The sequence below is a fragment of the Haliaeetus leucocephalus genome, unplaced genomic scaffold, assembly GCF_000737465.1.
Source record: "Haliaeetus leucocephalus isolate CR32 unplaced genomic scaffold, Haliaeetus_leucocephalus-4.0 Scaffold848, whole genome shotgun sequence".
NCBI classification, from domain to species: Eukaryota; Metazoa; Chordata; class Aves; order Accipitriformes; family Accipitridae; genus Haliaeetus; species Haliaeetus leucocephalus.
The window spans coordinates 1,230,763-1,245,976 of record NW_010973284.1 but is presented as its reverse complement, the minus strand read 5'-3'; the positions used below and the strand labels follow the sequence as shown (position 1 = coordinate 1,245,976).

Sequence of the window (15,214 nt, the reverse complement as noted above, 5' to 3'; positions counted from 1 at the left end):
AAATACAACAAAACTAATTAGCAGATATTCTAATGCAAGAAAATGTTGCTGTTAGTAAAGTTTCTTCAATATGCCAGAAAGCAGATGGTGGCGATGGAATAGCGTTTTCTTTTGCCAGCTTTTCTATATGCTTTCTAAACCTGCAAGAGCTTTTGCTATTCAGTATTCAAATTTCTGACACTCTATGATCTTTTTCATCTTAAAACAGAAATAGAAACTGAAACTTAAAAATGTAATCAAGTCAAGCTGTCTGTTCATCAGATCATAACCATGGCTTTAAAAGTTTGATTAAAATTTTGTCTACACGGTGTAGCTATGGGTTTTGAGAGCTCTGGACTTTTCTATTTTTAATTTTTATCTCAAAATTTAGTTTTGCAGCACTGGACCAAGTGAAAATGGATTTTTGGTTGTATTTTCAGAGTCAACATATTAAGCTTAATCTTTTTCAATGTGTGTGTGGGGAAGGGAATCCTATCATATATATGTGGGCATATATATATATATATATGCCCAACTCTTTCATGTACTTGTAATGATCCACTGTCCTTTGAGACGTAGCTACAGTTCCATTTCTCCATGATTTATGGCAATCGTACCTTAGATTTTGCTGTAACTCAGTGTGGTGGCTCTGTACCGAGCCTGCAGGATGTTACTTCTCTCCGAGTTTTAACTTTATCTTCCACTTGCGTGGCTTACAAACACAGCAGAAACACAGAACAAGTAGGCTGCCTACCAAAAGGCTGCTTTTTTTTCTGCTCGAGTCTATGTTGTTGATGCCAACATGATACTGATGCAACAAAACACGTCCTGATTTTTATGGTAATTCTCTGTTCTTCTTTGCAGTCTACAATATTGTGAGAGTAGAAACATATCCACGGAGCGGCAATCAGTGGCAATTCTTTGTGGGCAAAATCCTCTGACTTTTCAGTTTGGGAAAGGCTTTGGGCTGATGGCAATATTTCTGTAATTATTTTCAGAAAAAAAGGCAAGAGAGAGGAAGGTAGGGAGGGAGGAAAGGGAACTATCAAGCAGCTTTTTTGGCTCTAGAATTTTATATATGTATATATTTTTGCCAGCAGTTTGATTTTACATAAAGCTTAAGAAAACCTGAAATGGAAATTTTTCACATGCCACGTTGAACTCCTCAGAGTGCACAGAACAAGGAAAAGACATCTGCCAGAAAAAAAAAAAAAAATTAAAAAAATTTGGCCACTATAACCAAGTATGTACTTAACAGGGGCTGAAATGGGAGCCAAGAGGAAAAGTGTCAGGTACATCAAAATGAGAGAGAGTTGTGAAAATGGGGCTGCTAGTGTAGATCCATAATAAAAAAATAGTACCTAAACTTTGTTCAGATTGCCCCATCTGTGACTTGATGTTAATCTGTTACTGACAAAAACTCCACGGAATATTAGTTCACCTTTTGTTTATTCCTTAAATAATCACACATATTTTTATTATCAACATTGTTTTTCCCTGGCTGAAATAGAATAATCCTTAATAGGGAAAATAGGCCCATTCTTTGAGATAGTAATTCTTTGTAAGTATTCTTTATTCTGTTTGATGTATAGATTCCTACCTGACTTTTTGGTTAATCATAGGAAAATTTTACACCTGTCCTTTAGGAGAAAGAAGCAGGAGATGTTGAAAAAGGAGGAGGTGAGGGCTTTTGCCCAGTTTGTTGATTTGGTGAAGGTTTTGCTTTGTTTTTGCTGGCTGACAAAGTCCTGAATGGCTCCGGCTGCAGAGAGACCTTAGCAAGAGGCACAGACTGAAATATATATGAACACTCTGATGGTCTCCAGAAACAGCTAGGTTATTCGTGTGATGTTAGAAAGGCAAGCTTTGGAAAGCAGTTTAACAAGGCTGTGCTTATTGTCAGGGAATGGGGTTTATTTGGCTTTTTGACGGAGGGCAGGTTCGAAAGATTCTTTATTCCTGTCTGCTACGGAAAATCTAGAGAGCCTCCTTGGTTGTGACCTTGTAGCACCGTGCGTCTTGGCCAGAGGAGAGGTACCAGACCGCCAGCTACTGCTTGGGCAGCGCAGATAAAGAATGAGGATGGGCACTGACGAGAATAGCCTGGGAATATGCAGCTCCCTGCCTTGGGTCCCATAAGGATGAGTTTGTCACAATAAATAAATAACAAGGGGATGGTGGGGGATAGAGATTAATTGGGTGACTGTACTACCGCCAATGGAGTCTCACCATATGGTGGACATAATCCTGCTTTGCTGATGTTGGTTTACTCACCAGTGTAAAATTGCACAGAAGCAGACCTGGAGACTTTGACCAAAGCTTCCAGATCTGCTCATCACACAGTTTCATCTTCACTTGCCTTTATACATGAAGTCAAGCATTGCAAAACCAGCTATTTAGTGACCCTAAATACTATGGTTGTTAGTGTTAGAGTGAGTTAGAAAATCCTCTGGAGAGAAATGCAGAAATTATTTCTTGTTTTTCAAAATACCTAATAAGAAAAAAAAAGGCAAGCAAAACAGAAGCTGAGAGGACTGGACATATCCCTTCTAGGTGACTTTGGATCCACTCTACCAAGTAATTTTCTACATAATGTAGTTGAAGTCTTCCTAAGCAGATACTGCCGTTGCCATTATAATGGCTGTATTGGTGGGAATGATACTTTATTATCTAGAGCAGCGGCTTGAGAGCTCAGCCCCGTGCTTTTTACTCCTTTTAGTAACTGTGCCTCTGAAGGTAAATCACTTAACCTCTATGTGCCTCCTTCATCCCTGCGTAAAGTGGGCATAGTTATGCTCACCTTTCCCACAGAGGTATTGTAAAGCTTAGTTTAATGTTAATAAGATGTTTTAATTTCCAGGATAAAAGGATGTTCTATAAATATACATTAGAAGTAATAATGGTTTTAATGTATGCCATTATTTTATAACAGTGCTTTTCTAGTTTTAGAAATTTTTTAGTGGTTTGAAATTATTACAGAATCCGTTTTTGTTAATTAAAGATTGACATTCGGGCAAAATTTGTTGAATTGTTCTATAAATTCAGATCCGTGTGCACAGAGCATGCCCAAAGCCGTGCTCACCTGCACTTTGGGATCATCAGTACGGCCCTTCGGCTTTTAAAACAACTCTTTGATGCATGTGCTCAGAAGTTTGATGGCTTCTAAATAGAATGGTTCAAATATTTCAAAGCACTTGAGATTCGTATAGTGTGAAGCAATTTAAAATTATTGTACTGCAATTAATTTTAAATAACTGAGCACCGCATATGTCTAGAAACCCATACAGATCCAAATGGAAGCTCTCTAAAAATTGAAATGATTCAATAAATTTAAATCACTCTGAAGAAATGGATATAAGTACTGTAAATCATTTTGTGAGGGGGATAAGCAAATTTTCTAGAAGTGAATCTGAGGGTAGAGACTCTAATTAGATTTTTTATTTTGGGGTTTATGATGATGAAATGTAGGTTAATTTATATTTCCCAGGGATATGAGGGCAGCTCTTGTTGATCCATATGGTTTCTTGTAGCTCTTACATAGGCTGCTTTTTTTTATTTCCCAAGATTACAGAAACTTAGCAATCCAACTTTGCACATATTTTTTTCCATTACAAATATCTTTCCCTCCAAATCTGTATAAAAAGACATGAGAAAAATATTGGTCCACAGCTAGAAATGCCAAGTATATTTTTAAATGCAGCTAAAAAAATACTGCAGAATTAAAACATTGTGCAGCATGGAAGCTAACATTTTGTGGAGCTAGGCTACTCAATGAATATGAATTTTTATATGCCTAAATCACTGATTCAGGTACAACCTGTATCTGTAGGTACCAAAGTGGATTACTGTCTGATAGCTGTTCGTTAGCTTAGAGCATGTTCTCTGTACTTTCCTTACAGATGTATTAGAAAGATGCTATCTAATGTAGGAAGGCTGGTAAAGATATTGATGCGAGACCTATCGGAAAGTAATGTCATTTCCATTGGCTTCAGCTCAGCTCCAGGAAAATCCGCGTGCCGGTTCCTCTTTCTGCCGCAGCGAAGCACGGTTGTGTGCGGCTCTCTGCACCGTGCACTTAGCTCTAGGATTACAATTCCTCCCAAGTATCGGAGCCAGAAATTAGAAATTAGTGCCTGACCCTTCCATTTCACTGTTTCCCTAACAGCCACAGAAAAAATAGGACAGCGCAGTCCCTCTTCGTGCAAATGCTCGGCTCTTGGTGTTGACATGAGCGCTTCCTCCAGAGACATTGCCATCTCTTGGCAAACAGCTCGTGAGGGTCCGGCCGCCGTCCCGTGCCGGCAGCCAGGTGTCCCAGCTCCTCGGGGTGGGATAGAGCCCTTCGTGGCCAAGGGTGCCGCTCCGCCAAGCTAGTCATTGCAGTCTGGGGAGAAAATTTATTTCTGAATTTGCTCCATGTCTGGTGGGCTCTTCCCGGGTGGAGGAGTGTCGGAAAGCAAGGGGGGCCCCTCTGCAGGGTCTTCCTTCAGGCCTTACCTTACTTTTAGACAGTTGTCATTATCTTTGTCTAAAGGTCATGGCTAAATTGAATAAAAGGAAAGCTGTGTGTTCCTGTCGATGCACAATGGCAGTATTGACTTTCCTAATCCAGTTTGCTGAGGGGTGAGAGAATTAAATTAGATATCTAAGCACAGAAATTGAGAGCCTTTGAAAACAAAGATAAGGAGACAGCCTGTATTTTCCTTTTCCTGGGAGCTCTGGGCTCAAGATTTTGCAGGTGTGTCATCTGATCCATGGCTTGCATCGATCAAAACTGTGCCAATGCATATTTAATTAGCAAGGGGACCCTGGATGCATTATGGCCATCATCCCTATATTGAATGGACTGTCAGACTTTCTGAATGCTTCCCCACCCCCCCGCTTCGTTGTTTGGGGAGCTTCTGCATTTTGTCTGAGCAGCTAAAAGTTTCTTTGTTTTTAGCTGGTGATGCATACAGCACCACTGAGGAGAATACAAACAAGTAAAGTCCTAAAGTGTTTATTTTGTCTAGGAAAAAGGGCTGAACCAGTTTGAATCCTTTGGGTAACGGATTTTTGTATCTCTTGGAATTAAAAAAACACAGTCGCATGATGTTTACTTTAAGAATATTTTATTATAACAAATAAAATCTGTGCTGTGGGATTTCTTAAGGAAGCCTTTGATGACAATTTGAATTAAGTCAAAATTAACGTTTGCTACTGCAAAGAAATAAATAGAAAATGTTCCAGAAATGAATCAGTAAGCAGGAATCAAAGGCTGTAAACTGTTTTAAAAACAAACATTTAGAAGTGAATCAAATACTTGTTTGTAATATCAAGGAACAAATATGGGAATACACAGATTCCCCACATTCTAGGCTATCACACGATAGCAGTAAATCATTTATGGGCTTGTGAGAACAAAGAAAGTTGATTTAAAATGAAACCATTTTGATACAGCTTTCGGGTCTCGCAGCCTCACGGTGAAGTTTCACGTTCTTGTTTCCTACGACGAGGAAAGTAATCGGGAATTTCAGCGTCCAAAAAAAGTTAGCTGGGGAGTTGTGGAAATCTTTGTTTGCATCTACCTTGGTACAAAGCCGCCCCAGCAGACAGAGTGTTGCCTGATAAACAGATGTAATACACAAAGTCTGCTTACAATACCGAGCAACAGACTGTGGGCACATGTTTTGGTCTCATTCAAACTCATCAGCATAGTCTAGCTAGCTGTTTTGTTGCTAGTCTACTTACGGGGTAGCTTAGTAGCGTCTTACTGGTGAAGTAACAAGGAGGGTTTTTGCCACAAAAGTTTTGTGGCAAGGGCTCATGGGAAAATCATTTGCATACATCTTGTTACAAAGGCTGACTACTTCCTGGCTTAGACAAAGTGTTGCCTGATAAACAGACTTAACACACAAATGTCTGTCTGGAATAAACAACAGCAAGCTTTGATTTACATTTCCATTATCAAAGATAATCTCTTTCCCAGTGTACAGGAATTAAGAGTCCTCGCCTTATAAAAAAAAACAGGCTGGCACCGCAGGGATTTTACCACTGCAGAACCTTATTCGAGAGCTGTGGGGATGGGGTGTACTGTACAGGGGGGTATAAAATAAAACTGGAAATCTGGTATGGATATGTACATGTGTGACGGTGAGGTGTATGATAATGAAGCACTTTGAACTCCCTATAAAAGCTGACTTGAAAGCGATGGCTGGAGTTAAACAGAGAGCCAGGCCTTCCTTAAAAGAAATAGTAGTAGCCACCAAAATAGCCGTAAATAATAATTGTAGCATATATGGAGCAATCCCTATGTGTTTATATTATAACGTATAATGAAGGGAAAGTGGGTGTAAAAAAGCCTCAGTCCTGGTGCTGGTTTCTGTTTGTAAATCCCTTAAGCTCACCATGTAAGACTGTATACAAAGGAGCATGATTTAGATATTTTTTTTTTTACGTATATAAATCTTTGGTAGAATCCATGCCCAAAATTATAGATGAAAAATTTATTGCATGAACACAACCCAGCCATATAAATTTTTTATTACAAATAGGACTCTGAAACTTGAATAAAATATGTCAGTTTATTATACAATATTTCCCCCCCCTAAAACATGATATGAATGGAAAATTTAACTTGTGCACTTCTGCGGTGCTTCTGTGAGGTGCCGGGCTGGCAGCGGAGGAGAGGGAGCCCGCTTTATTTAGCTGCAGAGCGGGCTCAGCATGGGCAGTGGCAGCACAGCCTTGCTCATCTGGCATCGCTGGTAATTTTTTTTCTCCGCTATGTGGGGATCACCTTTACTGTTTAGAGGATAGATGCATCTGCACCTGAGTTAGCACACTGGCTGCTAGCAAGCGCTCAGTTTCTGGTGGGAGCTGGCTCTACGTAGGTAAAAAATAATCTTGACACCCATTAATTCAGTTTGTGCAGACCAGGAGACAGTAAGGCCGGTCCCTGTTGGTCACTGCCACCCCAGGCTGGATTCAGCATGCTCTGGAAAACACGGCGTGTCGAGAAAGTGCGAGTGCCCAAGAAAACATCCCATTTTCTGGTCAGGTAGCCATGAAGTGGTTTAGCACTGGCAAGTGCCATGACACACGAAGCAGGCTTTTTTGGTGGAGGAGCGTAACAACTCTTCACCGTCTCTGTCACGGTCTACAAAAAAGAACAACATTGTCAGTCTGTTGACATTGGTCCTGTCCACGGGCCAGACTTTCCTGGGAAGGTTTTATTCTTTCCAAACAATGGAGCGCTGCCTTCCAGCGCCGCGAGCCCTGCTTCCACGCAGCCATAGTGCAGCCCGGCTGGAGCTGTGCTCCTGCTGCAGCTGAAAAGGAAAATTGCATATTGAAAAGTCCAGAGCTTCTGTCCTGGAGCTGAAGGTCCCTGCCCACTTATGCTTTGAGATCAGGCAGACCTGGGTCTCAGGCGTAACCACCTCGGTCGCACAGGGGTAGCATATGCTTAAGAAACAGATCCAAAGAGGAACAGAGAATAGAGACATAGTAGGAAATGCTACTTTGGAAAAACTAGCCTGTTTTGTTGGGTTTTTTTCTTTATCCCTTAATCATAGTTGATTCTTGGAAGTAGAGAGTAAAATAGCTTCGACATGCTTTTTATCCTGTTTCCCCATGATTATTGTTGATAACAGATCCCCTTGAACTTCTCTTGTCCAGTAACCTTGACTCCAGTGTACATACGCTAACTCCAGCTAGTTCAGGGTTAAAAATTCCAACCACTAACTTTTCTTTAGCTAAAAAAGCCCCCAAATAAAACCCATTGTGCTGTTCAAGGTTAAGCTTCCTTAAATATAAAACTAGATTCCTTGGTGATTTTTTTTTTTTAAATCAGCAAGCTTAATAGTGGTTCCTCACTATAATATTTCCAACTCCATCTGAAATCATTTAAATCCTCCCCTTAATAACATGCACTTTATTGTAATATACAGATTCTTTGGCTTCCTACCAGCCTTAGCTTAAGGCACCAATGAAACTCGTTGCCGCAGGGGGCCGTGGATTCAAGAGGGGCTCACATCTACTGTATATTTTGTTTTGTATGTTTTCCAATGGCTCTAATTATTGCAGGTGGTAGAATTTAACTGGCAGTGTTGTTGCTAAAGAAAATAGGCATAAAGTGTATACTGTTTTGCAGAGTGGCTATCAAATATATAGAAAAGAGAAAATCAAATGAATTGTTAAACTGCTCTATAGTAAGTGATTTTATTGATTTAATGCAAATGCTTATGAAAACGATCTTCCATTTATATCAATTATGTATGGGCAAAAATTAATTTATTCCTCCGGTCACCTGTTTGGCTAACTGACTCAGCAGGACAGACATTCCCCCTCCCGTTGTAGCCGAGCCCGCAAAACACTAAACATTCAGAAAACTGGAATTTTAAAGTTTCCATGTGCAAAACAACAAAAAAAGCCCCGACAGGAGTTACTGCCAACTGCTGAAAAAGCAGAGAGCGAGTGGTGGAGGCTGAGCAAGACTCTCTTGTCCTAGGCAAGACTGTAAAATACAACGGCTCTGATTTTGCCAATCCCTTAACCATGTGGCGGCACATTTATATGTACCGGATCATCTGCGGCATCTGAATAAAATCAGGGAAGCAAAATTCTGCATATAAACATTTTGGCTAAGTGCCTTAACTCAGTCTTCTTATCTGGGGTTTCCACAAGATGCCACCTTGCATAACAATGCTGAGCATACGCTTGCCCAGTACGTGTTTTCAGTAGCCTCCCGTGATCTCTACCGCTGTATAGATTGGTTTTAATTCTACCTCATCCTGCATTTTATTGCCCCATGCCTCTCCATGAAGAATAGTGCTTCAAGCCTTTGTTGTCTATTTTAGAAATTAATATTTAATTTCAGCAGAAGGGGTGGGTTACAGGAAAACAGAATTAGGAAAAATGTTATCGCAGTAGCCAGAGTAATAAAAGAAGAAAGTTAAGATTCCGTATTCAAACAAATGTCCTACAGCCAGTAGAGTCTCTCTTGTGCCACTAGCTTTGGCATTGGAAAAACAGCACTCGACACAAACAAAAGTACTTTGTTTCTCAAAATCCAGGAGCAGCTCCCGCTCTGTGTGCTGCCCACCGGCTGCAGGGCTGTGCTGGGGAGCGAAGGTGCCAGGCTGGGGGCTGAAAGCGCCAGCACCGAGCCCAGCTCCTGCGGCTGCCACTGAGCCCTCGTCCCTCTCGCTGCTTCGCTGGATCGTTTAAAATTTTGCAAGGAAAACATGCTTTGAGTCCCATATTTCTGCAGTAACTTTTTCAAATATATAAGTTCTTGTGGAATTCTGACCCTACTTTAAACATAAAGCCCAAATGCTGATTGAACTATGGCTTGCTGGAGGAAAAGCAAAAGCCTAATGCCTCCCCTGTAAAATGAAATCCGTTGAATGTTGACTTTGAATGTTAACTAAATATTTTACATTCCTAATATTTTACCTTTGTTGCTACCTTTGCGGTATTGGAAACGTGAAACCTCTTGCCAAAATCTAGTGTCCAGAATATAACAGCACTGTGCATATTACCCGGTAGTCTATCTGCTGTCACTGATTTGAGCTTCAGTTAAAGATAACTCAGAAGATCAATATTTAAAACAAAATTGCAGAAGTGAGAATAATTTTTTTCACTGAGCTTCACTGGAGAAATTGTTAAAAATAATAAATACAAAAGAGAGAAAATGGATTCTGGACACACTGGGAAACATATCACTTTTTAGGAGAATTTCACTGATTTTAAATACAAGTATCTGGACTGAAGGTTTCTTTGCTAAATATTCTGAATGTTTATATTCTGAAATATATCCAAATTTGTTTTGTGAGCACATTTTTTTACTTGTAGTTTTTAATTTATACAAGATTGTCCTCTAAGCTTCTGAATGATACCTAATGCATACAGTCAGCAGGTAAAAAAAAATTTGAATATTTAAAATAGGCATTTTCTTTATAGTGCTCTGCGGTAATTAAAATCTTCATTTGCTTAAAAGCAAGGAACCTTTTTAAAGCAATAAATTAGCATTGCTTGACCCAAGGTCACTAGTAGTACTGCTTCTTCCAGCGCTATTAATACCTCAAAGAAAAAGAAGGGGTGGTGTTATCACTCTGTTGCAATAGAAGTAAGATTTTCAATTTAATCACAGTTAAGTGTCATGACCTTTTGATCTTGCATTGACTTCTCTCTGAAATGTGGTCAAATTTCAGACAGCTAATTCTAAACTCTGCAAAGTCAAGGTGAAGTCAGAAAATAGGTTTGCCACGATTGGGGGTGGTTTTGATGCAGTGGCAAGTGGTTTCATTTCCTAAGTTTTGTTTCACAGCAAAAACTTTTTTTAATGGGATCAATAAGTTACAGAACAATTTCGGGGGGGGAGGGGGGAAGAAATCTTTTTCTATTTGTATTTATTGCAAAAAAAGTAATTTGAGGGATTTTTTTAAAAAATATTTTTCCACACAGGTAAAAAGGGACCTTTTTTTCCCAATTCATAGTGATAGAAATAATTAAGAAGGAAAATGCTATTTGACTAAAGCTTCTACTAAGAATAATTTTTGAACGAAAGAGTGATCATCTTCACATAAACTAGAGTTAATAATGTGTAAAAAATGAAAAAAATTATATTTACACATATCCTTTTATAGGTCATTTTATTATTTTAGGCAAATAAATTGTGTTCTTTGGAGAGTGTTAGCTGGGAGTTTGTAGGACCCGTTATTTGCACAAGTTCTAAAGCAGTTCATCCAGTATCTGGTCTCATTTATACCACTGCAAATCAGGGACAACGCCATACATTTCAGTGATCTCATAGTACTGTAACCACTGTGAAAGTTATGATGAAAATCAGCTCTTCTATCAGTTTTGCATATTTCGTTCCAGAAATGTGTAGACAACAATCTCCACGACTTTGTAGTGTTGCTTAGTTACCTTTATAAGCCTGCTTGAAAATATGTTTTGAGACTTTACTATGTGTTGGATTAAGGCTCTGGTTTGTATACAACATAGAGGCTGCATTATAAAAAACATGTAGGAGAGTAGTTTAAATATGCCTTCTCTAAAAAGAAGGATTCTCAAAGCTTAATTTATGCTAACACACACACACCAAGCACTCTGTGTAGTGCCGTAAACAAGATTCCCTTTTTTTTTCTAGCAAAAATATTACCTAGGCACAGGACTTTTGCATTATCATGTCCTAGTGCAACACTCCTGTCCTTAGTTTGTACTCTCAGCCTTTTGAGGAAGTCTGGCGCCTCTGATCTATTTTCCACAGCAGACCCTGTAATTTTTGGCTGTATTTTATGTTTTTCAGATTCAAGTCAATCTGAAAGTCCCAGCCAGCCAAGTGAAGCTGATATTAAGGACCAGCCAGAAAATGGTAAGTTCTTACCTGCTGCTCCTGCTTTGGGATATTAAAACAGCCCATATTTATAAAGATTTTTTTCCTATGTCTAATTAAAAAGATTATTCAGAATAATTGACATGGGATACCTACAAATAGGTTGTGTACTCTCCTCATAGTTAAAATGCTACTGTTTCACTAATCTAAGGTAGCATTTGTTTCTCCAGTCCTGCAGAGAGATATTTTTTTCCTTTAAAAATTATTTTAATTAGGGAGATGCCATTAAAGAGCCTGCTGTATGCAACCCTTATCCTTATTCCACCGTAGCAAAGGCTTTCAATCCCTGGGCCGTGAGTCATGACCCCCTAGGGGTGTGTGCTTCATCGCTTTCAGTTTTATCTATGTGCTTTTAACTTCATTTTGTTTATTGATGCTCTCACATGACACACTGAAGTACCTAACTTTCGGTATGTAGCCAGCCATCATTTTAGAGTGCAGGATCTCAGATAGTCCCGCGAAACAAAATGGTTGCTTTGAAATATGTTTCTGCCGACCCGTTCTCTACTGCAAAAATCTGCTAAGCAAAACTGAGCAACAACACTCCTAAACATTGCCATTTCAGGGCAGGACCGCACACCTATAAACGTACTGGCTACTCCGGCAGGTACCCACTGCGGGACTGATACAGGTGCTACTGGCGTTGTCTGTATTTTTTCACTGGCGTGCTTTAAAGGTTGTAGATACTATGGGTAAGCAGGTCAGGGAGGCTCAGCTAGAGCTTGTTGCTCCTTCTTCTCTGTATGTTCGCAATATCATTGTTTCAGGTGGCAGCGGCTTGAGCTTATGTGGAAGTAGCAGCAGGACTGTGACTTTTGGGAACACTAATACTCTTTGAACTGGGATAGTTTTAAAGTAGAAGCAATAGCTTCTACTGAACCAATGGCTTGCTTTGTAAAGCAGCCTGAAAAAAATTTGTTCAATAATAGTGAATTTCTGTAGGGACTGTATGTGAAAGCCTAAGTATGTGTGTGAGGGAACAGCTTCTGTTCCTTTTTATGTTTAAGTAAGGTAGACCTCAACAATTTTTGTTGGCCCATCAGCAACTGAGTTTTGTTTTACTGCTTATATTTAGGACTTAGAAATACTGTCTCCAAAAGTGAAAGTGATTATTATTAACAGTTTTTCTTGACTTTTTTTATCCATAACCAGATTTTTTTTTTTATAAGACCTAAATGTTGATGGGGGATCCACTGTACTGGGGTCTACTGTGCATACGCAGAAAAGAATTTGTGTGGAGGACTTATGTCTCTAAAACCTGTCACCATTTGGGGGATACGCAAATCTATCTCATGTAGAAATATTGTATCTAAAATAATACAACTGTGATTGCCCTTTCACAGAGCAACTAACTGCTTTTGCCTCAAATCCCTGGAGCTGTATATATGTTCAGTGTGTGTTTCAGGGACTTTATTAGCAACCAAAGAAGCTGCAAGTGGGAGTGAGGTTGAAGGGCTGCATTCACATCCGGACTGCATTTGGATCAGGGTTTAAACAGCAGATAGAATTAAGGGAAGAAGAAGACGTTTAGGTACATAAAAAAACTTTAAGATACTAGCATATATCATAGGACATAGAACATGGGGCTCATTGGGCTGGGAAGATTTTGGCTTTTGGGGTTCCTGTATCTCCTTCCCATTGAAGTATGAAAGGTTTCATATTTTGATAGATTTTGTGCTGCTCATCTCTAAACATACCATCCTAAAACATTTCTGTTGTTTCTGAAAGACAGTGCCTAATTTCCCTTATCAAACCTGTTCACAGAAATTCTAATCTGTAGCCAAAGGATGGCGAGGTTAAGAGAAGAAATGACTAAACTGTGATTTTTGTTCTGCCAATTCTGCTATTTTTTTTTTTTTGTGGGGAATATGTTGCCTATGTTTATTAAATCATATTTTAATTTAGAATGTATTAGGCACCAAGCATGTTATTATTTCGTGTTTGGATAATATTCTTTCACAGCTATTAAACCACAGTTCTTCTTACCCTGCAGTTTCTTAGTCTTAAGGAAGCCTGTTACTCAACAACCGCCCCGAAAAGCAGCAATGTTGGTGTTTAATAATGTAAAATCTGTAAGAGCCTAGTGAAATTAAATATCTCTGATTTGGGGCCTAAGTCTTCCTTGTAAAACAAGCTTTTAGTGAATTCTTGGAACTTTACTGGTGACCTGCAAAAGGTACTTTTTTTTAATAAACAGGAAAAGGATTTTTCTTTTTCTCGGTTTTACTAAAGGGTATTTTTCCCCACCACAGCAGAAGCCTCCTAACTGATTACACACCTTTTGCTGTGCCTGTGTGGGAGATTTTCTTTACAAATGCATCTAATGCAGTCTGTTGGCCCTAAAGGGGTTGCTCCCCCTGGGCAGACGCTGAGCTCATTCTCAGCACACACAACCCCCAGCTTGCAGTGTACCCAGTGTGTAGATCAACACAGATCTGCAGCTCTTATCTACTGAACGTGAGGATGAAAGCAAAACTGCAGGCTTTAGAAAATGAAAAACTGCACGCACAGAAACGGACACAATAAATCATATTAACTGCGTTGTTCTACACTTGCTGTAGACCCACTTCCACAGGGCCTGATCCAAATCCCTCCAGAGTCAATGGGAGTCTCGTAATTGATTTTACTGAGAGTGGGAATGAACCCACACAGAGTGAAATTTTTTTCTGAAATCAAAGAAAAATAGTATTGTGAATAATCTTATTCCCACTGATGCTAACAGCAGAATGACCAGATTGAGGGCAGATTTGGGATAATTTTGCGTGTTTCTGAAAGGCACAAAGGAGTGTATCGATTAAGTACTACCTTTTACATGCATGCATTCCTTCATTTAAAAAAAATAAATCTTTAAAAGCCTTGTGAGGGTTATACAGCCTCTCTACTTGCCTGTTAATATCCTTTCTGTTCCACTCCATAAATTCTAGAGCTATTTATTATACACATATATTTTGCATACCTTGAGTAATGTAGGTTCAAAAGGGTCAACTATACAGCCCTGAAAAAGAAGGCCTCCTACTACAGATTTTAATTTATCATTCTAAATTGTATGTGTTATTTTGGAAAGCCTCTATGTCTAACCTTCATTAAAGTGAAGTTCATGGGAAAAAAAGCTTTTATTTTTTAGAGCCACTCCTTTTTTCTAGTGGGCTTTACAGTTGCATTTTCTGGAGCAGAATCATCACAGAGAGAGAAGATGGTGACATCTTCTGCTCTCAGTGGTGGCTTTAACACCATCTCTAGCCTTTTCTTCAGCCTTCATTAGACTGCAGTAGTTTTCAGGCAGTCACTTACCTGATCACTACTGCAAAAATTTACAGCAATTTTATTTTTTCTAGAGAGAGAGAGAGATCCAGCATAATGGTCACGAAAAGCGAACATGCAGGCGAGACAGGGCTCGTTTGTGCATCCATGGTCCAAGGTCCAGATGTCTTGTCCTGGAACGAGGGGTAAAGCTAACATGTAACCGAATGGTGTGCACGGTGCTGCTGTCTCTCAGGTCCATTAGCATGGGAAAGAGCTTCTCGAGGAGAGGAAGCAAACCCGGAATTTGTTTGTTATGTGGGTGAGGAAATTTGCAGGAGGGATGATGAAAGAGACCAGCAACTTCTTTTGAAAGGCAGGAACATGTTCCGATGTCCTGATATTTTGCTCAAATGAGGTTTTTTTCTGACCAGCTGGGTGGAACACCCGTGTGGAAAATTCCCCACTTTTGTAGTTGCCTAATGGTATGTAAAAGCTTCATTTCAGTTGGCACCGCAAAGAGATTTTGCAATTCACCCAATCAAAAAAAAAGGTTATTGATTTTAAAAGCTTGTTAAATGCACTGGTTTGGTGTTGTATTTTATAAACAAA

General features: G+C 39.5%; 1 protein-coding gene across 7 annotated transcripts in view; it reads left to right on the top strand.

Moving 5' to 3' along the window:
* NFIA (nuclear factor I/A) overlaps positions 1 to 15,214 on the top strand; it is a 355,589-nt gene that overhangs the window by 229,258 nt on the left and 111,117 nt on the right. For all 7 annotated transcript variants that reach the window (XM_010582306.1, XM_010582305.1, XM_010582311.1 and 4 more), the window contains one exon: positions 11,276 to 11,341. In XM_010582306.1, the coding sequence (XP_010580608.1) occupies positions 11,276 to 11,341 (66 nt within the window). The remainder of the gene's footprint in view (positions 1 to 11,275; positions 11,342 to 15,214) is intronic.